Source organism: Onthophagus taurus, chromosome 7 (genome assembly GCF_036711975.1).
Source record: "Onthophagus taurus isolate NC chromosome 7, IU_Otau_3.0, whole genome shotgun sequence".
NCBI lineage: Eukaryota > Metazoa > Arthropoda > Insecta > Coleoptera > Scarabaeidae > Onthophagus > Onthophagus taurus.
The window spans coordinates 39,982,559-40,005,000 of record NC_091972.1 but is presented as its reverse complement, the minus strand read 5'-3'; the positions used below and the strand labels follow the sequence as shown (position 1 = coordinate 40,005,000).

At 33.9% G+C, this 22,442-nt stretch overlaps 2 protein-coding genes across 2 annotated transcripts in view; both read left to right on the top strand.

Moving 5' to 3' along the window:
* The window catches only part of LOC111420397 (esterase B1-like), a 2,418-nt gene extending 866 nt beyond the window's left edge, over positions 1 to 1,552 (top strand). Inside the window, exons 2-4 of the mRNA XM_023053374.2 lie at positions 1 to 88; positions 139 to 483; positions 554 to 1,552. The exon at positions 1 to 88 is cut by the window's left edge and continues 596 nt beyond it. Coding sequence (XP_022909142.2) covers positions 1 to 88; positions 139 to 483; positions 554 to 1,006 — 886 coding nt within the window. The 3' untranslated portion in view covers positions 1,007 to 1,552. The remainder of the gene's footprint in view (positions 89 to 138; positions 484 to 553) is intronic.
* Positions 1,553 to 5,614: 4,062 nt separating this feature from the next.
* Positions 5,615 to 22,262, top strand: LOC111420396 (autophagy related protein 14). Its single transcript, XM_023053373.2, has 7 exons — positions 5,615 to 5,955; positions 6,012 to 6,117; positions 6,210 to 6,526; positions 6,583 to 6,752; positions 15,124 to 15,457; positions 15,534 to 15,660; positions 20,831 to 22,262. Exons 1-7 carry the CDS (start codon positions 5,762 to 5,764, stop codon positions 20,981 to 20,983), a joined length of 1,401 nt encoding a protein of 466 aa, XP_022909141.1. The 5' UTR covers positions 5,615 to 5,761; the 3' UTR covers positions 20,984 to 22,262.
* Positions 22,263 to 22,442: the final 180 nt, after the last annotated feature.

Below are 22,442 nucleotides of genomic sequence, written 5' to 3'. Positions count from 1 at the left end.
TGAATCTGAAAATGAATTATTGGAATTTTTACAAAAAGAATCAAGTATTTCGATTTATGAAGGTCAAAGAAAAGTTTTGGCTAGTTCGGTATTTATTTAATTTATTTATTGTTTTTGTGTAAACACTTTTGTTTCTAGATTCTTGCCCCGAATGTTCAAAAATATTTCTATCCCATAATTGAAAATCAATTAATTAATTCAGTTCTTACGGAAGATCCAAGGTTGATTATATCGAAAGGAAAATATACAAAAATGCCTATTCTCATTGGATATACAACCCACGAAGGTTTTCTATTTGAGAAAGAAACAGAAAAAAGATTTAAGGAAAATTCAGGTGTTATTAATAACCTGGATGATTTAATTCCATACAATTTAAATTTAAAGCCAGAAAGTTTAGAATCAAAAGAAGTACTTGAAAAAATTAAAAAATTTTATTTTAACGGGAATTATCCAAAGGAGAAAGATTTACAAAAATATTTACAAGTATGTATTTAATTCCCACATCCATAATTCCTTACATGCTTGAAAATGACACAAAAATGTTACATTTTAGGTTAAAGCTGATATATATTGTACACACCCGATACACACAGCAATAAAAGCCCATTTAACCACCCAAGCTTTACCAATTTATTTTTTCAAATTTGCTTTCCATGGAAAATTAAATCTCTATAAAAAATTGCAAGGGGTAACAAAGCCGGTTCCTTCACATTACGATGAATTGTGTTATTTATTTAAAATGTTTGGAAATTCAGAAGTCGAAGAACACAGTGTTGAAGATTTAACAATAAAGCGTATGGTTAGATTATGGACGAATTTTGCAAAATACGGAAATCCGAATGGCAAAAATGTTAATGATGATTTAATTAATGTTAAATGGAATCCGGTGGAATTAAATAAATTTCATTATTTATGTATTGATAAAGAGTTAACGAACGGAATAAGTTCGGATGAAGATCGAGTGAGATTTTGGGAAAGCTTTTATAAAAAGCAGCATAAAATTTGATAACGTTTGTTTAATTTACTAATCTGTATTGGTGTTTATGATAATAATAGGAGTAATATTTTTTTTGTAATTTAGAATTATTTTTAGCCAATCTTCAAATTATTTCTTTCTTTTGTTTACAAAACAATAATACCAAGTATTGTATTTATTATCCATTAGCTAGATCAAGATGAGTGAAATATTTCTTATCCAGTTATTAATCTATCAACGACATAAAAACTTGAATATTCACTACTTCTATTCCTCCTATTGGTTGACATTTTCCTCCTACAATTCCTGCCAATCTAATATCAGATTTGTAATAAAGATTCAATTTATCAAAAAGTCTATAAAATATTCAGAAATTGATGGGATTTCCATTTCCAATATGTTTTCCCTTTGCGCTATCAACTAAGCATATGCAAAAATTACAACGGAATTATTTTAAATGAAAGAACATTTGAAGAAGATAGTGACTAGTACCGGAACCGAGATACGAAGAAACTCTGGAAACTCGAAGAAATCCCTGAAAAGGATGCAATACCTGCTGAACTATTGATAGCATCAGCAGAGAACGTGTAGGGAGGAGTTAATATGGAAAATGTTTAGTTGTCAGTTTTTCTCCTATCAGCTCGAGTGTTATAATCATCGAATCGTAAGCATTCCAACAAATAATCAAAACGGTCGCAGCTCATGGTGACGTGGTATCTATTACCATTGATTTCTGGGTTAAGAATTAATAACCCTAATAGAGCATCAAATTCGGTATCACTCATCACACTAACAGATTTATTTTGTGCCTTATAGTTAGCACTCTTTTCTTGAATTTTCAAGTTTGTATTTTTGATTTCGTCAGTTAAAAAAAGTCTGAAAACTTCTATCGGTATTATTTTGTTTTTTGCAATATCAGTGCATTCTGGTGTAATATGAATAATATTTCTGCCTATCGATGATCTATTTCTAGCAGCCATTGACTTGTTTGTCCAACGATGCCTATTTTTCCCTCTGAGACTAATTGTATCGCAAACCACTACGTGTGAATCAAAAACAACAGGATTAACGTTATCAGTCCTTTTCTTCTTCCTAACCGGTGGTAGAGGTTCTTCTTCATCCATACTTGAAACGTCTGATAGCTCTAGGTCTGCATCAGGGTCGTAGTGTGGGTCTTCATCAGTATCATCACTGTTTATAACGCCATCATACTTATACCAGAAGATCTACTTCATCATCCGATCCAGAATCATTGTCAGATGTATCACTATCACTCTGTAGCAAGTATTTTTCAATTTTACTTTCAGTACACTTCCGAATCATTTTTGGAACTTATTTATATTTACATTAACTTATGTAAATTTACCACTAAAACTACGCATGAGAACAAAATATTAACACTTTTCAATCAATAATAATCCATAAATAAAACGGGTTTGTAAAAAAATCCAAGTGTTAAAGCTAAACTATCGTAAAATTTACGAGTGATCGAAAACAGAGCGAAAATGACAAACTGCAAAGAAGTGCACCAAACAATAACTGATGAAGCAGCGCCAGTAAGGCACGGAACCAGACGGACGAATCAATCGTCGCAGGGTGATGTAAGAAAACTAAACAAAAAAAAACACTCGTAATTTTTACGATAGTTTAGCTTTCTAGGGTTAATTACACAGTGCAACAGCCATTCTGGGGGGTGAAAAATTTTAAGTCAGGGTGAAAGTACTAGGTCAATATAGTAAAACCTCCAAAGGGTTTGACGTTCCCAGGCCAAACTTTTTTTTTATGAACTTTTATATTTCTTTCCTTATCTTGATGTTTGTTTGCTTAGTTTTTCAGTTATAACGCAAGAATCATTGATGATTTCTCATTTCATTCTTCAACAAAGATTAAGGCTTAGCTAAGACTTAAATAAATAATTTGCATTAATATATCCATGTAAAATATTAAGTTGGAATAATTTTATCAACTGAAATCTTCAAAAAATTGTCAAATTTCGAAAAAAAAAAAAATTCTCTAGAATTGTAACTATAAAAGAGTATTCTAATATAGTATACTACTAGTACTACTATATTACTATATAGTACTACTATATAGTAATATAGTAGTACTATATTAGAGAGAGAACAATATTTATTTGGAATATAAAAACAATAACTATAACAAATACGAATAAATAAAAAAAAATACATATATAAAACAAATATAAGATAAGTCCAAAAGGGAGACCTGAGACCTGAGTATTCCTGCCCAAAGAGTATTGATTTTATGAAAATTAATAAAAATTAAGGCCAATCTTAGTTTAAAGAAGAATAAAATTCATAAACATTGCTCTAGATATAAGTACGAAGGCTTTTACGGCCGGTGTGAATTAAACTAAGATTAGAACTAAAACTAGAAACTTTCGGGTTTTGCGTGCGTCTTTTAATAAAAGGTTTGACGTTTCGGATGCCATGTTGCAACCGGAAACACTAATTAATAATCAGTTAACGCTAATTACAAACTAATTAATAATCAATTGCGTCGCGTCCGGTGTGAGGCGGGAAGAGAGCTTAGCAGAACATGGAAGATGGTGGTGAACACGAAACGTAATGATACGATTTTCTTGCCGTTTTTCTTAATGCGGCTCCTTTATTGGCACATGCGTAGCAATTCAATACATTGTGACCGTCGCCAGGATTAGTCCAAATCATTGGAATACCGAATGGCATAGATTCACATCTTCTATTTTTCCAATCCATTAGACGATTGTAACAAGTTTTACACACTATATTGGGAACCCAATTTTTGTTCACTATAACATTTTGGTGGAAGTCACCTCGTATGTTTGAACAAAATATGCATTGAAATTTCCCTTTTTTTCATGTTTTGGTACATATTTACCGCAGCAATAGCAAAAGCAATTTATACCTGGCTTGCACACTTCCATTTTTCGCGTTAAATTGAATGTTTATGTCCATATAAAATGTGAAATACGGATGCTTGGAACGCAATTAAAGAAGTAATAGAAGGCTTGTTGGGAAAGCATCGTTCTAGCAACTACAATGTTTCTGTCGCAAGGATGTTAACATCGTTCTCGAAAATTGGCGTCCACATGTCCTTGAAAATTCATTATTTACATCGTTATCTGGACTACTTCAGCAGACAATTGGCCACTGAATCTGATGAACAAGGCGAACGCTACCATCAAGTTGCTATGCCATTTGAAATTAGGTAATATCTATGAGATTTTTTTCAAACTCATTTTAATAAAAAAACAAATCACAGATACAGAGGAAAACTGTCGCCGAGTGCAATACTTGCGGAAATTTGCTGGTGAAGTAGACATGTCTTCGAAGACATGGATTATCCTGATGATGAAGAATTTCTAGAAGTTGCAGTAGGGTCAGCAATGGAGTCACAAGTTGACATTATGTGTGGCTTAGAAACAGACAGCGATGATTGCGATAGCGATGACACTAGCCCACAACAATCACCATCGAAAAGGCCTAGACTCTAGAGCAATGTTTATGAACATATAAACTTTGTTCTTCTTTAAACTAAATTTATCCTTAATTTTTGTTAATTTTCATAAAATCAATACTCTTCGGGCAGGAGCACTCAGGTCTATAGCCCTTTTGGACTTATCTTATATTTGTTTTATATATGTATTTTTTTTTATTTATTCGTATTTGTTATAGTTATTATTTTTATATTCCAAATAAAAAATATTGTTCTCTCTCTCTAATACTATATTACTATATACTTATATTAGAATACTCTTTTATAGTTACAATTCCTAGAACGCTCAAGTAAAGACGTTATTTTTCAAATAGAATTTTTTTTTTTTCGAAATTTGATAATTTTTTTGAAATTTCAGTCGATAAAATTAGTCCAACTTAATTTTTTACATGGATATATTAATGAAAATTATTTATTTAAGCCTTAGCTAAGCCTTAGTCTTTGCTGAAGAATGAAATGAGAAATCATCAATGATTCTTGAGTTATAACTGAAAAACTAAGCAAACAAACATCAAAATAAGGAAAGAAATATAAAAGATCATAAAAAAAAAGTTTGGCCAAACCCTTTGGAGGTTTTACTATACTGGCCAAGTATTTTCATCCTGACTTGGAATTTCTCACCCCCCAGACAATGACCCCGAAAATGTTCCACAGTGTTATCATAATGTCCTCCTCCATCTCGATTCAATAATCAAAATTGAGCAACTCTTTGCAATCATCACTATAGAACACTCTCACCTTGTATTTATTAAGATATTTTCTTTTCTCTTAATACCTTGGATTATCATTAATTTTTTTATATTGAAGATTTTTGTAATAAGGAGCAACGTTAAATCATCGTTAAATATTATAGTCAGGCAACTTTATATACTCAGTTGCATATTGAATTACATACATTTCAGTTTTAATTTTTTTTTATAAAAATGTGTTAATAATAAATGTTACAAAATCATAAAAATATTGTCATGAATTTTTGTATTTAAAGTAAAATCAATATTTTTTTAAACAAGACGTTTAAAATAATACTTTATCAAAATATAAGCTAATTTTTTGACAGCTTAAACTTCATTCAAACTTTCGTTTATATCTCCTCTGATATTACCATATATAAATAAAATTAAATAAAATCAAAACTCATTATCTTATCTGATTAGCAATAAAAAAATAAACATCATTGTAAGAAAAAGCATGAAATTCTTGATGATGAAATGTTTCGAATAAAAACGTCGACATAACCTCATTTCATGAGTGTATTCGCCAACATATCGAGAACGAATTAGTTTTGTTATGGCGACGAGCAGTTCGGACGAGAGTAGCTCTGCTCCAAGAGACTTCCATCTGTCTTCGTCCCTGGACAGTGGCAGTAGATTAAGCCCGAACGGCGAACGGTGCCCCCTTTGTGGCAGCTATAGAAAAAAGTTCTTCTGCAGAGATTGCATCCAAAGCGGAGAATTTCGTTCGGCAACACAACCAATAGAGACGTAATTATTCTACTCCTGTTTATTTTGATGATCTTAAAAAAAAATCATTATTTTAGGTTCTCAGAGAAACAAGCTCGATTATTTCGAACTCAAAAACAACTCGATAAACTCCAAAGCGATTGTTTACCAATCGTAAAAAGGAAACAAAGAGTTAAAGCTTTGGTGAGATATTTCCTATTGTTATTAAGTTTATTAATCTTTTTTAAGCGATATTTCTTAATTAATATTATTTTTTCTTTTACGTTTATTTATAGTCTGATGAACTTAAACAAAAAACAGATAGGGTTCGTAATCTTAGAAGTGCAATCGCTGAAAAAAAGGAGCTTCAAAGGCGAAATAAAAGTAGGCTAGAAGAATTAATCACAAGCAATGAAAAATTGGTTAGAGATCTTCCTAAATATGAGGCTTTGGTACAAAAACGTGCTGATTGCGTTTTGGGGAAATTCAATGATAAGAATATCATCGGTATGAATTTGGAGGAAGAAAAAGAACAATTAAAAAAGATGGTTATTCTTAGAATAAGACAATTGATCAAATATATTTTTCCAATTTCCAAAAATCAAATTAAACCGTATGTTAAATCTAATATTTATTCACATTATAATAATTAAGTATCTTTTTATTAAGTGATATGGAAATTAGCCAGTCAGAAATTGCATCAGAATTAGCTGAAGCATCTCGAACGACATATGTAAGAAATCGTTGGGTTTATAGCATGGATTATTCAGGAGAATCACATATAATTGTAGCCCCATTTCTACCTGGTACTGGAAATTACAGTGCTTATAACGATTGGGGTAAACAAAACCGTACAATAATATTATTTAAATTCACTAAATCCTTGATATGACGGATTAATATGGGGAAGTGAGAGTCTGTTAAAGCCTTTACTTCTTCTCCTATGCCTGATCTCATTGAATAAATTTTTTTCCTATTCCTCCATCCATTTCTTCCACTCCCTCTGGTCCTGGCTAATTCCTTTATATCTGCTAGAGTCTTCCTTCTCTTCTTCCCAACTTCTGCTATTCTTTTCTCCCTCTTCTTCCTAGGTCTTCCCCTCTTTTTCTTATCCTTATTTTTCGCTTCAAATACCTTTTTTACTATAGTGTTTTGTTCCATTCTAGTTATGTGGGAGTACCAATTTAGTTGCTTTCTCTCTATTTTGCTGATCATCTCCTCTTGATCTACTCCCAGTCTTATTTCCTCATTCCTTATCCTATCCCATTTCGTCTTCCCTACTATTTTCCTTAAAAATTTCATTTCCATTGCTGTGATCTTTCCTTCTTGTTTATCTTGGAGTGTCCATGATTCACTGGCATATGTTAATATTAGGACTGCCACTGAGTTGTACACTGTCAATTTTATCTTATTATCTCTCCTTCTACTCAAAAATTGTTCTGTTTAGAGTATGATACATTGTTTGTTTTCCTTATTCTTGCATTTATGTCTAAAGATCTTATGATATTATGCTGCCCAAGTACTCATATCATGATACTTCTTACGTTTTTTGTTTCTTAATAAATATTTCTTTCAGGTAATTTCTTATTTCCTTTTTATTTATTATCACGATTATACATTTATTTACGTTCATTTCTACGCCCATCTTTTCAATTTCTTCTGTCCATATTTTAACCAACTTCCTTGTCTTTTAATGGATCTCTACTATCAGCACTATGTCGTCAGCATAGGCTAAATTATCTATTTTTACTGGTTCCAAACTTTTATAACCTATTACTGTTTCATATTTATTTGTTCTTGTTCTTTTATTTTTTATCACTCTGTGCAAGGGGCTTAGGCTATCGACTTGTATTATTGCCTTGCTCATTTCAAAAGTTTTTGATGTTTCTCCCTTCATTTGTACTATGCCCTTGACTTTCTTGTACACGTTAATTTTTCATGTACACCATATAATACTATGGTTAACGATGTCAAAAGTTTCTTTTAGGTCCAAGAATATTAGGTATAGTTCATTGCCCGCCTCTATTTTCCTTTCACTGATATTTCGGATTACATGTATGCTTATATCGTTCGTTTCTTTGCTCGCTCTGTATGCTGCTTGTTAATCTTCTAGTTTATATTCCACTACTCTTCTTAACACTTTTTCTATTATCTTTTTGTATAATTTGTAACTTTTAGATAATAGACATATGGCTCTGTAATTTCCACAGTTCGAGTAGCTTCCTTTTTTATGTATTGGTAAGATGATATTATCTTCCTAAACTTTCGGGATTATTTCCGACTCCCGTGCGGTTTTATACAGGGTGTCCCGTTAAGCGTACGGAGCGGCTGTATCTCAACAACGGTAAGGCCTAGAGGTTTGGGGAAAAAATCCTTATAAGCAAAGTGGGCAAGAGAAATACTTGGAAATTATTTTGAAGTTCGTAATTCGACCGCTAGGGGGCGTAACTGCCATAGAGAAACATAAAATTCCCGCTATCTCAGAAAGTTAGACGATGAGCTATAATGTTGACAACATCATTTAGTAGCTTGGATAATACCGCATCGCTTTTGTTTTGCGATATTTCTCATATCTGTCATAATAAGGAAGGGGGAGGCCAATGCGTTTTCAAATGTTTACATTTTAATATCTCCTGGACCATTCAACCGATTTGAATATTTTTGGTCTTGCTTGAAAGAGAGTTCATGCTCTTTTAAAAGATATTTTCAGTAAGACCGCTTGGTTTAAAACAAATAAGCTAGAGGGCGTTATCTACAGCGGTTACATATTTTTGTGATTTTTGAAAAAAAGTTAAATGGAACGGTACTATTTACTTCACAGACCGTTAATCACCATCAAATTTGCTAAATATTAGTCAAAACCGCATCTCGATATCTCCATCCATTCTCGAATTATAAAAGAAAATGTTAAAAATTCGAATATCTTAATCGGATCAAGTTACCTTAGGAAACAAATAAGAGAGAACAAAAATTTTATTATCTAGAACCTTCCTTCACACTTTATCCAAGCTTAGAACTGCTTCAAAACTACTTTTGAGGCGTGTTGAAAAGTCAACGGATCAATGAAACATCAACAATGATAATAAAACAAAATAAACCAAAACACTTAGAATAAGTTAAATTTTTGGCAAAAATAACTCACTAATGAGCGAAATGCCTTCCATAAACCTCGATGCATTTATTTAATCTAGTTTCGACGAAAAAAAAGCGCTGCTTAAGTCTCGGCCCTGGAGACGTTTTTACTGGTATTTAGTGTTTTGTCATATTTTCCCTGGTTATAGGTTTTTCTTGAAAAGTCAGGTCGTTTAGTCTACCCAATAGATAAAGGGGCGAAAGCAATGTGGGTTTTGCTCGAACCAAGAATGCATATTATGCAAGTTTACATCAGCTTGCTTTACATAGCATTTGTGATAAAAGGTTTGGATTTGCCCAAATCATATTTAAAAGTCAATGGTAATAGTTCAGTCTGTTATCATAATCGGTATCTGTTAAGGCCTGATGTAAAACAACGTGGTGGAGATATTATTCTCTTGAGAACTCTTGTGGACAATTGTTTTCGGAGTTCCCAGATTATGTGGGATCACATTGCGCACCAATGTGATTTACGAATTCATAGAGATGTCTGAATGGGCTACACGTTGCCAGTTTTCCGTAATCGCTAAGTCAATCCTAAAAACACTTCTAGAGAAAAATGTCTTTCTTTGTCGTAATTGCATTGCACATTTTTGCCATGCAGTTCCATCGTATTCGAAACATTGAAAATAAATCATCATACGCTCTATCATGCGCTTCTGCGTTAGTAAATGACATGTTGACAGTTACCATGGTTATGTGATTTGTTTTTCTCGATGACGTAAACTGGATCCGATTGATGGCACTCTAGTTTTTAACATTTTCTTCTATAACTCGAGAACGGGTGGCGATATCGAGATGCGGTTTTCACTAAAATTTAGCAAATTTTAAGGTGACTAAGGGTCTGTGAAGTAAATAGTATCGTTCCATTTAACTTTTCTTCAAAAATCACAAAAATATGTAATCGCTGCAGATAACGTCCTCTAGCTCATTTGTTTTAAAGCAGACGGTCTTACTGAAAATATCTTTAAAAAGAGCATAAAATGCTCTTTCAAACAACACCGAAAATATTCAAATCGGTTGAATGGTCTAGGTCCTAGACCATTCAACATATCTCCTAGACTCTAGGAGATATTAAAATGTAAACATATGAAAACGCATTGGCCTCCCCCTCCCTTATTATGACAGATATGAGAAATATCGCAAAACAAAAGCGATGCGGTATTATCCAAGCTATCGTCTAACTTTCTGAGATAGCGGGAATTTTATATTTCTCAATGGCAGTTACGCCCCCTAGCGGTCGAATTACGAACTTCAAAATAATTTCCAGCTATTTCTCTTGGTCACTTTGCTTATAAGGATTTTTTTCCCAAACCTCTAGGCCTTACCGTTCTAGAGATACAGCCGCTCCGTACGCTTAACGGGACATGTATGTTAATATTGGGACTGCCACCGAGTTGTACATTGTCAATTTTATCCCAAAAATTCCCAAAAATTGTTCTGGTTAGAGTATGATATACATTGTTTGTTTTCCTTATTCTTGCATAAATGTCTAAAGCTATCCTTCCATCTTGTGATATTATGCTGCCCAAGTACACATATGATACTTCTTACGTTTTTTGTTCCTTAATAAATATTTCTTTCAGGTAATTTCTTGTTTCCTTTTTATTTATTATCACTATTTTACATTTATTTACGTTCAATTCTAAGCCCATCTTTTCAATTTCTTCTGTCCATATTTTAACCAACGTCCTTGTCTGTTAATGGATCTCTACTATCAGCACTATGTCGTCAGCATAGTCTAAATTATCTATTTTTACTGGTGCCAAACTTTTATAACCTATTACTATTTGATATTTATTTGTTCTTGTTCTTTTATTTTTTATCACTCTGTGCAAGGGGCTTAGGCTATAGACTTGTATTATTGCCTTGCTCATTTCAAAAGTTTTTGATGTTTCTCCCTTCATTTGTACTATGCCCTTGACTTTCTTGTACAGGTTAGTTTTTCATGTACACCATATAATACTATGGTTAACGATATCGATAAAGTCATGAAGAAGTGTCGATAAAGTTTCTTTTAGGTCCAAGAATATTAGGTATAGTTCATTGCCCGTCTCTATTTTCCTTTCACTGATATTTCGGATTACATGTATGCTTATATCGTTCGTTTCTTTGCTCGCTCTGTATGCTGCTTGTTAATCTTCTAGTTTATATTCTACTACTCTTCTTAACCTTTTTTCTATTATCTTTGTGTATAATTTGTAACTTTTAGATAATAGACATATGGCTCTATAATTTTCACACTTCGAGTAGCTTCCTTTTTTATGTATTGGTAAGATGATATTATCTTCCTATACTTTCGGAATTATTTCCGACTCCCATGCGGTTTGTCACACAAAAAACGCCCCAAGCTGTAACTCTGTCATTTACATTCCGATTTTCATGAGCGGGTTATCAAATGAAATGGTTTCATGAATACTATGATTCATGCTACAAATAAATCTTTTCTAAGGCCATCTTCAATTTTAAGCGATTATTAACTTTTGCTTTTCAAATTGCTCTATATATTTTTCTTTACGTCATTGGATAGAGATTGTTTTTCTGAATCCACTGATGTACAATACATCCATTTTGAATATAATTTTAGCAGAGAAAAGACACCTGTATATACAGGTTGCCACACAAGAACGCCGCAAGCTGTAACTCTGTCATTTATCTTCTAATTTTCATTTTCATGCTACAAATAAACTTTTTCCAACGCCATCTTCAATTTCTAGCGATTATCAACTTTTGATTTTCAAATTGCTCGGTATGTTTTTCTTCACGCTATTGGATAGAGATTTTTTTTTCTGAATCCATTAATGTACAATACATCAACATTAATTGTAATTGTAGCATAGAAAAACATTAAAATAGTTTCCGAACATCCTCTTAAAGTCACTTGTGTTATACTGTAGTGTGCCATGGGATAAATGAAAAACCAACTTATAAGTATCATTTACAACTGCTTGGGCATTGAAATAGCATTTAATGACTTTTATCAGTTTTGCGTGTTATTTTTTTCCATGGCACACTGCAGTATTACAGAAGTGACTAAGACAATGTTCGGAAAATGTTTTAATTGTTTTTCTCTGCTAAAATTACAATTAATGTTAATGTATTGTACATCAATGGGCTCAGAAAACAATTTCTATCACATAACGTGAAGAAAAACATACCGAGCAATTTGAAAATCAAAAGTTGATAATCGCTTGAAATCGAAGATGGCGTTGGAAAAAGTTTATTTGTAGCATGAATCATAGCATTCATCAAACCATTTCATTTGATGCCTCGGTCATGAAAATCGGAATATAAATGACAGAGTTACAGCTTGGGGCGTTTTTTGTGTGACACCCTGTATATACTTAGAAGCCACTCCTTCCCTTTTATTCCCAAATACTTTATCATCTCCGGATCTACCTTGTCTTCTTCAATTGTTATCTCTTCAGTTCCTATGTCTGTCGTCTCTACATCTCATCTTCACTTCCCTCCTCAATTGTTTGTGTCCGTTTTCCATCCTTGAACTTTTTTGCATAACCCATATGTCCAGAATTTCCCTTGTAGTTGTCTTTATTTAGTTGTTTTTATCTTTGACGCATTTATTTGTTTCCTTTGATCTCCCTTCAGTATTCTTATTTGATTCCAGAATTTCCTGTTATTCGATCCATATGTTTCATTTAAGCTTGTTCCAAACTTTTCTTTTTCGCCTACCTTTCCATATTCTTAACTACACCTCTGTTCGTTCTAGAGTTTGCTCTTTCCTCTTCCAAATTCGTTCTTATGTATTTCTTCCATGACTCTTTCTTCTTCTTGATTACCTGTCGGACCTCTTCATTTCACCAGTGTGTTCTCTTTGTCTGATTATTATATTTTCTTATTAAACACACCTCCATAGCTTTATTTTGCATTATCTCTTTAAAAATTCTCCACCTTTTCTCCATTGTTAAATTCAGTTTCTACTAGTTTTTGAAATTCGTTGTTTGTTTTTTCTTGGTGTTTTAGTCTTTCTTTCTCCTGCCTTAGTTTATGGATGTTTATTTTTGTGTAGGTTTTGATTTCTTCTTTTTCGATTTCTATATTATTAATAGTTGCCATGACTAGTCTGTGGTTGGTTCCCATTTCTGGTTCTGCTTCTGCTTCAGTCTTTACCTCCTCGGCTCTATTTTGGAGATTCTGGATGTATTTGATGTAATCAATAATACTCTTAGCATTACTTTCTTCCGCCACAAACGTATTTATCTTGCCTCCTCTGACTCCACATAGTATTTCCAATCAATAAGTCGTTTATTTGACAAAATTCCAGCATTCTTTACCCATTTCTATTCATTTCTGCCTCTCCCTTATCCCCATATTCTCCTATACTACCTCCTACCTTGTGTATATCATTACCTATTCTCCCATTCCAGTCTCCCATCATAATTACTTTCTCTCCTTGTTCTCTGGATTTATCGAAGGTTTTCTGCGGACTTGAGTAAAAATTTCGTATTTCTTCTTCTTCTGTTACTTCCGTTGGTGCTGCGTAGATTTGAATAATATTCACCTTTCGTTTTAGGTCAATTTCCAATTCCAGAATTCTTGAATTTACTGGTGCATACTTATTTACTCTTTTATTTAGTTCCTCTTTTATAATTATTCCTATTCTCTCCTTGCTCCATGTATTTTCTTGGACTCCTGAAAAGTATAGACTATAATTGTTTGATAATTGTATGTTTCCCATTCCCTTCTTTTTCGCTTCACTAATTTCCATTATTGCTATCCCAAACCTCTCCATCTCCTCCATTATGTCCCTTTTCTTTCCCGTTAATGTTGTAATATTTCACGTCCCCATCTTTATAACTTTCCTATTTTCTCCTTACTTTTCCTTGCGTTTATCCATATCCATTTTCATCCTCAGTAAAGTCTCCTCTTCTTTCTACACTTAGTTTTTTGAATATAGTACATATAGAGTCTCTTTTTTTCCTTTTCCATATCATCCGTTGTACTTTCCAAAACTGTACGTTTATTATTCTTGCCATCGTCTTCATCCACTATCTTCCCATCTTCGTTTGCTTCATCCTTTACAATTATTTGGTGTGTTGTAAACGAGCTTTAACTTCTTTCCTCTTGAGTTCCCGTAGTTCAGCCATCAAATCATATCTCTCTCTCTGAATTTTCTTAGAGTAGTCCTCATCTCTCCAGATATTCGTTCCTTTCAACTCTTTAACGTTTCTTAGGACATCCTTCCTATTCTCTTGTGATATCAATATCATCGCTTGTTAAATTTACTCCGATATTCCTCATCAAGTTAATCACTTCATTCTATCTCTTTTGGAAACTTTCAAATCTCTCTTCTTTAATTCCCTTTATTACCACATTTTTACGTCTTACCTCTCTTTCCAACATATCTATACGTTTCTCCTGTTCCACAATCTTCCCCTTAAGTTCCTCATCTTCCCCTTAGGTTCCTCATCTTCCCTTTTGTATCCATTCATCTCCATTTTGATGTCGGTCAGCTGTTCCTTTATGTCTTTGAACGTATTTTCAATTTTTTCCATATCTCAATACCTAAAACTATAACTAACACTAGAACTGAAAACCTTCGGGTTTAGCCGTTTTAAGAGACGTACGGCTAAAGCCAATTGTTTCCGGTGTCTATAGTCTAGTATATGTTCTTGCATATGTCTAGTATTAGTTCTACTTTTAGTTCAATAAAACTATACAACATTCTAACGTTGAATAACAATTAAAACTAGAACTAACGCTAGACCTAAAACTAGAAACATTCGGCTTTAGCTGTCTTACAAGATGTATGGCTAAACCCGAATGTTTCTAGTTCTAGTCCTAGTTTTAGTTCTACTTTTAGTTCAATAAAAATTTATACATCATATAGACAACTCGGGGAATACTCTTAGTTTCTCTATAAACATGGAATAGAGCAACTTGGGGAATAACTCAAGTTGGATTCTATCTATGAACGCTAACATTTATATTTAAATATACTGATGTGTTAAATAGATAATATTAATATAGATAAACAAATATTTTGTTTGTCCATCATTAAGTCCGTTCTAACGAGGTCCGTTATATCGATGTTTTACTGTATTATTATTTTATTTTTAGTTGCTCAAAATAAAGATCAACCTGGAGCAACAGCAAACGTTCCGGTTCATCAAAACCCGGCGTTTCGAATAAGCGCCGCTTTAACTTATACGGCCCAATTAGTCCACGTTTTGGCGTTTTATTTGGACGTTTTCCTACCGCATAAATTAAATTACAGCGATTTTTGCACCTCAGATATTAGCGATCAACAATTTTTGAGAAGAGTGGCTCGGTTGAACGCGAACGTTTTGCAACTTTGCGTCTCGCAACATACCGATTTAAATACTCTTCATCCTAGACAGACTCTTCATAATATTATACAACTTTTAGATTCTTCCGCAAGCCATCTTGGAAGGTAAATTAATTATTTTTTGTAACTCACAGTCCTATTAGTAGAAATTAACTTGATCTGGTTTTGTTTTGTATTTTAGAACTGGACCTATTGAAGTTGATAATCAAATCGCTGCTGAACTAGAAGAACAACTTTCGGCGGATTTGTTGAATACTGACGATTCAGATTCGGAGGAGAGTGATGTTGTTGCTAATGAATGGGAAGCTGTAAGTATATCATCTGAAACTTGTGATCAATATGGTGATATTTAAAAAGTAATAATATATGGTGTTTCAAAAATAGTGTGGAAGGGAAAATTTGTGTGTTGTAGAAAATCAATTTTTACAATGAAATTTGATTGAATTATTGACAATTTGCTTGAAATGTCTGTCATTTAACGAATCGTTGAATTATGAGTTTTATTATTGTGCTACTTTCTGGGTGTACTAGTTTATGAAAAAAATTAAAACAACTGTAGGAATATCTGTGTATATACCAGTCTCCTTCGGGGGATATATCGTTATTCGCGGGCTTACTTGAGCGTTTACTTCTTAATTTTCGCAGTCGTCGTGGTCCCTTGGTTGTTTGTGGGGACTTCAATATGGATTTTGCGGCTCATCAGTGTTCCCATGTGATTGACACAATTAATATTCTTATGTCCCATGATCTTCACCAACGAATCTTCAGTCATACTAGAGTAAAGAACGCATCAGCCACTATTATTGACAACATATTGACTAACGTGGTAGTTGGTTTGGTGGCCAAAAACAAAACATAAGACAGCTCAACAACAGCTGGCACAAATCCAGCGGTTAGCATGTCTTAACATAACGGGTGCAATGAGATCCTGTCCGACGGCTGCTTTGGAAGCCCTACTCGGTCTCACACCGCTCCACATATATATAGAAAAGGAGGCAGCCTTAAGTGCCTTATCACTGAAAACAGTTTCTTCACTCAAGTTGATGCAGGGTAACCTCAGAGGACACCTCGAGATCCTCAAAGACCCATGTCTAAATCACCTGATTGAAATTAAAACGGACCTTATACTGACGGAATACAATTTCAACCAACCGTATAAGGTCATATTTAGTAGCAGGGATGATTGGGCGAAAGGAAGGCCTCAACTAAAAAGAGGAGCCCTAGCCTGGTACACCGATGCTTCAAAGACAGTAAGATCTGGAGTAGGCATGGGCATCAGTGGACCAAATAGCCACATCAAATTGCCCCTCAGCTCGGACTTAACAATTTTCCAAGCAGAAGTTCTTGCTATAAACTTCTGCACCGCTTTGAACCTACAGAAGGGACAAAAAGGTGCATCCATAAACATTTTCACAGACAGTCGGGCCGCCTTAAAGGCAATTCAGGCCTACACGTGTGGCTCCGCACTGATCAGAGAGTGCACCAACAACCTGAGAGAACTCGCTAGGGGCAATGATGTTACCCTATGGTGGGTTCCAGGTCACAGCAACATTGAGGGCAATGAGAAGGCCGACAAGCTGGCCAAAGAGGCAGCAAACACGCCCTTCATTGGACCCCAACCTGGATGTGGACTACAAAAAAGTCACCTAAAACAAATAATCAACAACTGGGAGGCTTCAAAGATAGCCTTACGCTGGAAAGAACTTCCAGGTCACAGACAAGCGAAGAGTATGATAACTCCGTCGCAAAACAAAACCAAAGAGGTTTTATGCCTCAGCAAAGGGGATCTAAGAACGCTCTCAGGCTACCTAACCGGCCATGTGCCCCTAAAATACCACCTCTTCCACATTGGACAAGCTGAGGATCAAACTTGTCGACTATGCAACGACGAGTCAGAAACTGCTGAACATATTATACTGTGCAATTGCGTCGCCAGAGGCCGTCTAAGACACAACGTCTTCGGTAAAACTCCCCTGTTACCTACCGACATAAAGGTTCAAGATCTCAGGACAATACTAAAGTGCATTAAGGACCTACATTTGCCCTAAACCTTTGGAGGGCTAAAGTTACAATAGATCTTATAGGTCGCGGTAACGAGAGGGGCCGCCCTCCTCAACCCGGCAGCAATAATAATAATAATAACGTGGTAGTACCTAACAGCTCCAAGGTGGTTCACACGAGTTTCTCCGATCACCTTGCTCAAATTACTTCTATTCCTATTCCAGTGTGTGCCAAAAGTATACACCTACATTTAGCATTGACACGTCGGTTTAATTAGGTTAACCTGAGTAGTTTTGTAACAACCCTGAGCACCTTTAAATACTTAAATTTCAGGCATTTCAGTTTTCAGGCATCTTTTTCGTCATTTTACAGTCACTTCTATAATGGCTTCCAATCCAGCTACCCCTTGAGGAAATCTGTTATCAAATCCGCCGACAAGGGGTGGATTACGCAGGATATTAGGAGACAGTCTAGCGACCTGAGGAGCCTCCATCACTTATGTAAACTAGTAAGGAATCCGGCTTTAGATGCGGAATATAAGGCTGAGATGTCATTTGGGGTCTATTGAGACTGCCAAAAAGATGTACTATAGTAAGCTATGTTCAACAGCAAGCAATAAGTTGAAAATAGCATGGTACCTGGCCCGACAGGAGCATTCTTTAGATAAAATTATTACAGCCACTAATACCTTTATAGGTGATAACGGTGCCGAGGTCTCAGCTCCCATTGATATTGCTGAACTTTTTAATGAATTTTTTATCAATTTTGTTGGAAAATTGGTGAGCTGCTCGACTGTAAATGTTTCTGAGGCACTAATGAGCATAAAAAATAATGACTGCTCACTTTTTCTAACTCCAGTTACAGCTTCAAAAGTTGCTAACATAATTAAGTCCGTGGCTGTCAAGCACTCGAGCGGTTATGATGAGATACCTTGTTCCTTGTTGGGCAAGGTATCTCACATTGTAACTGATACATTGACAGCTCTTATTAATGAATTGTTTGTATGCGGGGAATTTACGTGTGAGCTCAAGATAGCTTCCATAACTCCCACTTTCAAAAAGGGAGATCCTTCAGTGATGTCCAATTATAGACCTGTAGCTGTTCTTCCAGCAATTTCAAAGATTTCTAAAAGAGCATTTTCTACGCGACTAAATGAATTCGTTAGCAAGTGTAATATAATTAATAATCATCACTTTGGCTTTAGGACTGATAAGTCAACTCAGGATGCTGTTTTGGATTTTTATGCATCTGTGGTGGAGGGTCTGGATGCTCGGTCTGTATGTTGTGGCCTATTCTTTGACTTGTCTAGAGCGTTTTGGAGCGTTTTGGAGTTGGTGATGTAGAGTATACATCACCAACTACTCTTAGAAAAATTGAGTCGATATGGTATTCGAGGCCCAGCCTTAGCGTGGATTCAAAGTTACCTGTCTGGAAGGCAGCAGCTGGTAAAGTGGTCAAAGAATAATAGTACTGTCTACTCGTCTCTCCTCCCAGTGCAATATGGAGTCCCTCAGGGGAGCATATTGGGGCCGTTGCTTTTCATTTTGTACATAAACGATGTCCCTTTATCTTGTGTAGATTGTACACAGGTTTTATTTGCCGACGATCGTTCCGTCGCAATAAAAGCTAAATCAGTTCCGCAGTTGTCAATGAGGATCACTGATGTTGCTCGCGAAATGCTACACTGGTGTAACACCAATGGTTTGATATTGAACTGTGGTAAAACGCAACTAACGCAGTTCACCTCAAAATACAATAACCTGATTTCAGCGTGCTGGGTAAAGTCGACGGAACATCGGTTAAATCTGCAGACAATGTGAAATTTCTTGGTATCCAGTTTGATGCACACTTTTCCTGGGATGAGCAGACACGAGTTCTTTCAAAGAAGCTGTCCTCACTCTGGTTTTTGTTTTTGAAACTTCGGAAGGTACTTGATACCGAAATTATCAAAACTATTTATTACGGTTTGGTTTATTCCCATCTAAATTATGGCATTGTGTGTTGGGGCAATTCTTCGACTTCACAACGGGTGTTTATGGCCCAGAAGAAAGTCATTAGGTCGATGTTTGATTTATCTTATAATGAATCATGTAAGGAATCATTTCTAAAGAATCGCTTATTAACCATGTCTTGTGTTTATATTCTGCAATCACTTTTATATGTAAAGAAACACCTTACGGAGTTTGCTAGGAGTGGTGATATAAATACTCAATACCCCACTAGGCAGGCTGGAAATCTATACATACCCAAATGCCGACTGCCTCTCACCCAAAATAACCCTCAACATATGATGATTCGCTTATACAATCATTTGCCGATAACATTTAAGAGGCTTGATTTCAACCGTTTCAAGTATAAATTGAAAATCTTCCTTACATCCAAATGCTTTTACTCAGTGGGGGAATATTTACTAAACACGGAATGGGACCACGACGCGACGATGGCGGAGAATTGCAGTAATTTGTTTTGTTTCCTTTTGTGATTGTTTTTTGTATTTTTGCTGTGCATGTTCGCTGTGAGATGTCGAAAGTACGTATGGTACTGACTATCTTTTGTAATCATTAGCGTAAGGACAATTTCTGATGCTGTACAGCCTATGGAAATAAAGATATATTATTATAACAATAAGCATTGATTGACAAGTTTTGTCAACCAATTTGTCAATATACAGTCAGCACTTTTTGGTCTTTGGAATTAGAATTGGTACTCTTGTAACAGAATGTAAGAGGAATTTGTTTAAACCAGAGTTTCTTTGACCTACATTGCTGACTCAATATAGTGGATTAGGGCTTTTCCTTTCTGACTTTTTTCCAATAAGTCTATCAAAGGTGACTCCAACCTTGTCTACATAAAACATTGCTGGTTACATATCGGGAATTTAATATATTACGCAATATATGAATGCAGTAACCATAGTTACGAAACTACTATGCAGTTGCACTGAATTGATATTGGTTTGGATTATCCTTTTCTTTATTTCCTCGCTGACCGAATTTTTATTATTCATCAGGGACCCCAAGCAAACGAAACTGCTAGTCGTTTTTATCTTCTCATCCTCAACTTCCAATGTTCTAGTATGTTTTCACCACCAGCCTTAGCCGTCACATACTTGGTCTTTGTAAAATACTGTACTGTTCTTGACAGATCTTGCGTTTTGACTTTACAGGAACCTTCCTTGAAATTTAAACATAGCTATCAGATGAAAAGATATAATATTGAACTGCAACATGTTTTTCTTTTAATAAATTTTGTTAGAACCCATTACATTGTTAGATCACATGACCAGAACTGCTACCAAATCCGGCCCAGACCTGAAAGGGTTAATTTTGTTTTCATTCAATACTAAGTAGGTACGCCCTGGTTTTTATGGAAATATATTTTGTATATTGCATCTTAAGTGAAATTCACTGTATACACTATAATTGAAACACCTATATTATATTTTGCAAAGACTTTTCCAAAAATATATATTATTAGGTTCCCCATGTACCAATTTTGGAAACAACAGCACCATCTCTTCAATCGACTCAAACAATTCCACCTCAACAGGTTAACAGTATGGCCGGTGGTTTAATGAATAGCGCGGCTGCAACGATCGCTTCTATATGGAAAGGTTTTACCGGAAGGTAGTTAATGTCTATTAAAATAATTAAAAGTGCACAATTTCACTATGATGACAGTTTCTTTACGTCTTTGTAATTAAAGAAACTTTAATTTAATTAATGGCAAAGAAAATATCAGAAATTATAGAATTTGTTTACATTTTTATTTAATTGCATGACTATATTGATTGATCATAATCAAATTGTAAATAATTTGTGATGATCTGTGTAAGTAAAATCCGGAACAAAATTACGTCCAATAACTATTGTATTCAATGTTATTCTTTTTTAGTTAATACTTGAAGACGAAAATAAATAGAATTTAAATTAAATTTTGATTCTTTTGAAGAACAAATTAATCGTTATATTTAAAATTTAAATTTGACCAATTTAATCATTACTCCTTCCAAATAACTTGTAAATAATAAAAAGGCACTCTATATTATGAATCTAATCGGTGACCAAACTCTTTTTAATCATTAAAATATACCTAAACTAATTATATTAACACGTTTATTAATTTAGTTAGTGTAATTAATTTTTGAATTATTAAATTAAGTCTAAAATAACTTTATCACTTACTAATTATTATGAATAGAAGAAGAAAACGAAATATTTTCATGTACAAAGTGTAAACATTAAATGTGATATAAATAGTGACGTGTTTTTCTTAGGCGAAGTTATAAATATAAGCTCAATACATTGCCTTTTACTCTAAAAACAAAAAAAATGTAAAATTTTTCGCTTATTAGGAATGTTTTTTATATAACTACTATTTAAATGATGTATATTTAAATATTTGTTTGCGTCGTGAGATTTGTTTCTCTTTAATAGCGGAATTGCGTAGATGTGTCAATCAGGATTTTGTCAATAGCGTTTGTAAATAATACCATAAGATCTTATCAATGTATATTTTGATATTTATTCGAAGGGTAAATGTTTTGTATTAAAAAATACATAGTTGTTGTATGCATAACATAATTATCTAAACGTATGTATTTATGATTTCACATCTTTGAGCTAGCGTTTTATATGAAGGTATTTATTGAGGAAGAAGATAGAATCATAATTTATTGTGATATAATAAGTGAGTAAATGGATAGGATGTTTTTATAAATCTATGTTACTACATATATTTTAAATAAAGATATTTCAAGGAAAATAAATAATTTGTTTGAAATAATATCATTTATTATATGCCAGATACACTCTTTATTTTATTATTTTTTAAATACAATATACGCCACGATACAATTTGTTCAGTTTGAAAAATAGAACTTTTAAAATATACTGTGTACCGAAATTGTTACACATTTTTTTTTCTTAAAACCTCTCATTTATATACCAACTGTACATTTGTGTATAATAACAATGATATGAGATGATTGTTAAGCAACATGACAATAAATCAACATTTATCGCCATTTATGACAAAGATGATTGAGATACATTTTGTAATTTATTTTTTGAGTGAATTAATAAATTTG

Coding starts and splice junctions, on each gene's coding strand:
- LOC111420396 (XM_023053373.2), top strand. CDS start 5,762: ATGGCGACGAGCAGTTCGGACGAGAGTAGCTCTGCTCCAAGAGACTTC. Junction 5,956..6,011: donor GCAACACAACCAATAGAGAC/GTAATTATTCTA, acceptor TCATTATTTTAG/GTTCTCAGAGAAACAAGCTC. Junction 6,118..6,209: donor AACAAAGAGTTAAAGCTTTG/GTGAGATATTTC, acceptor GTTTATTTATAG/TCTGATGAACTTAAACAAAA.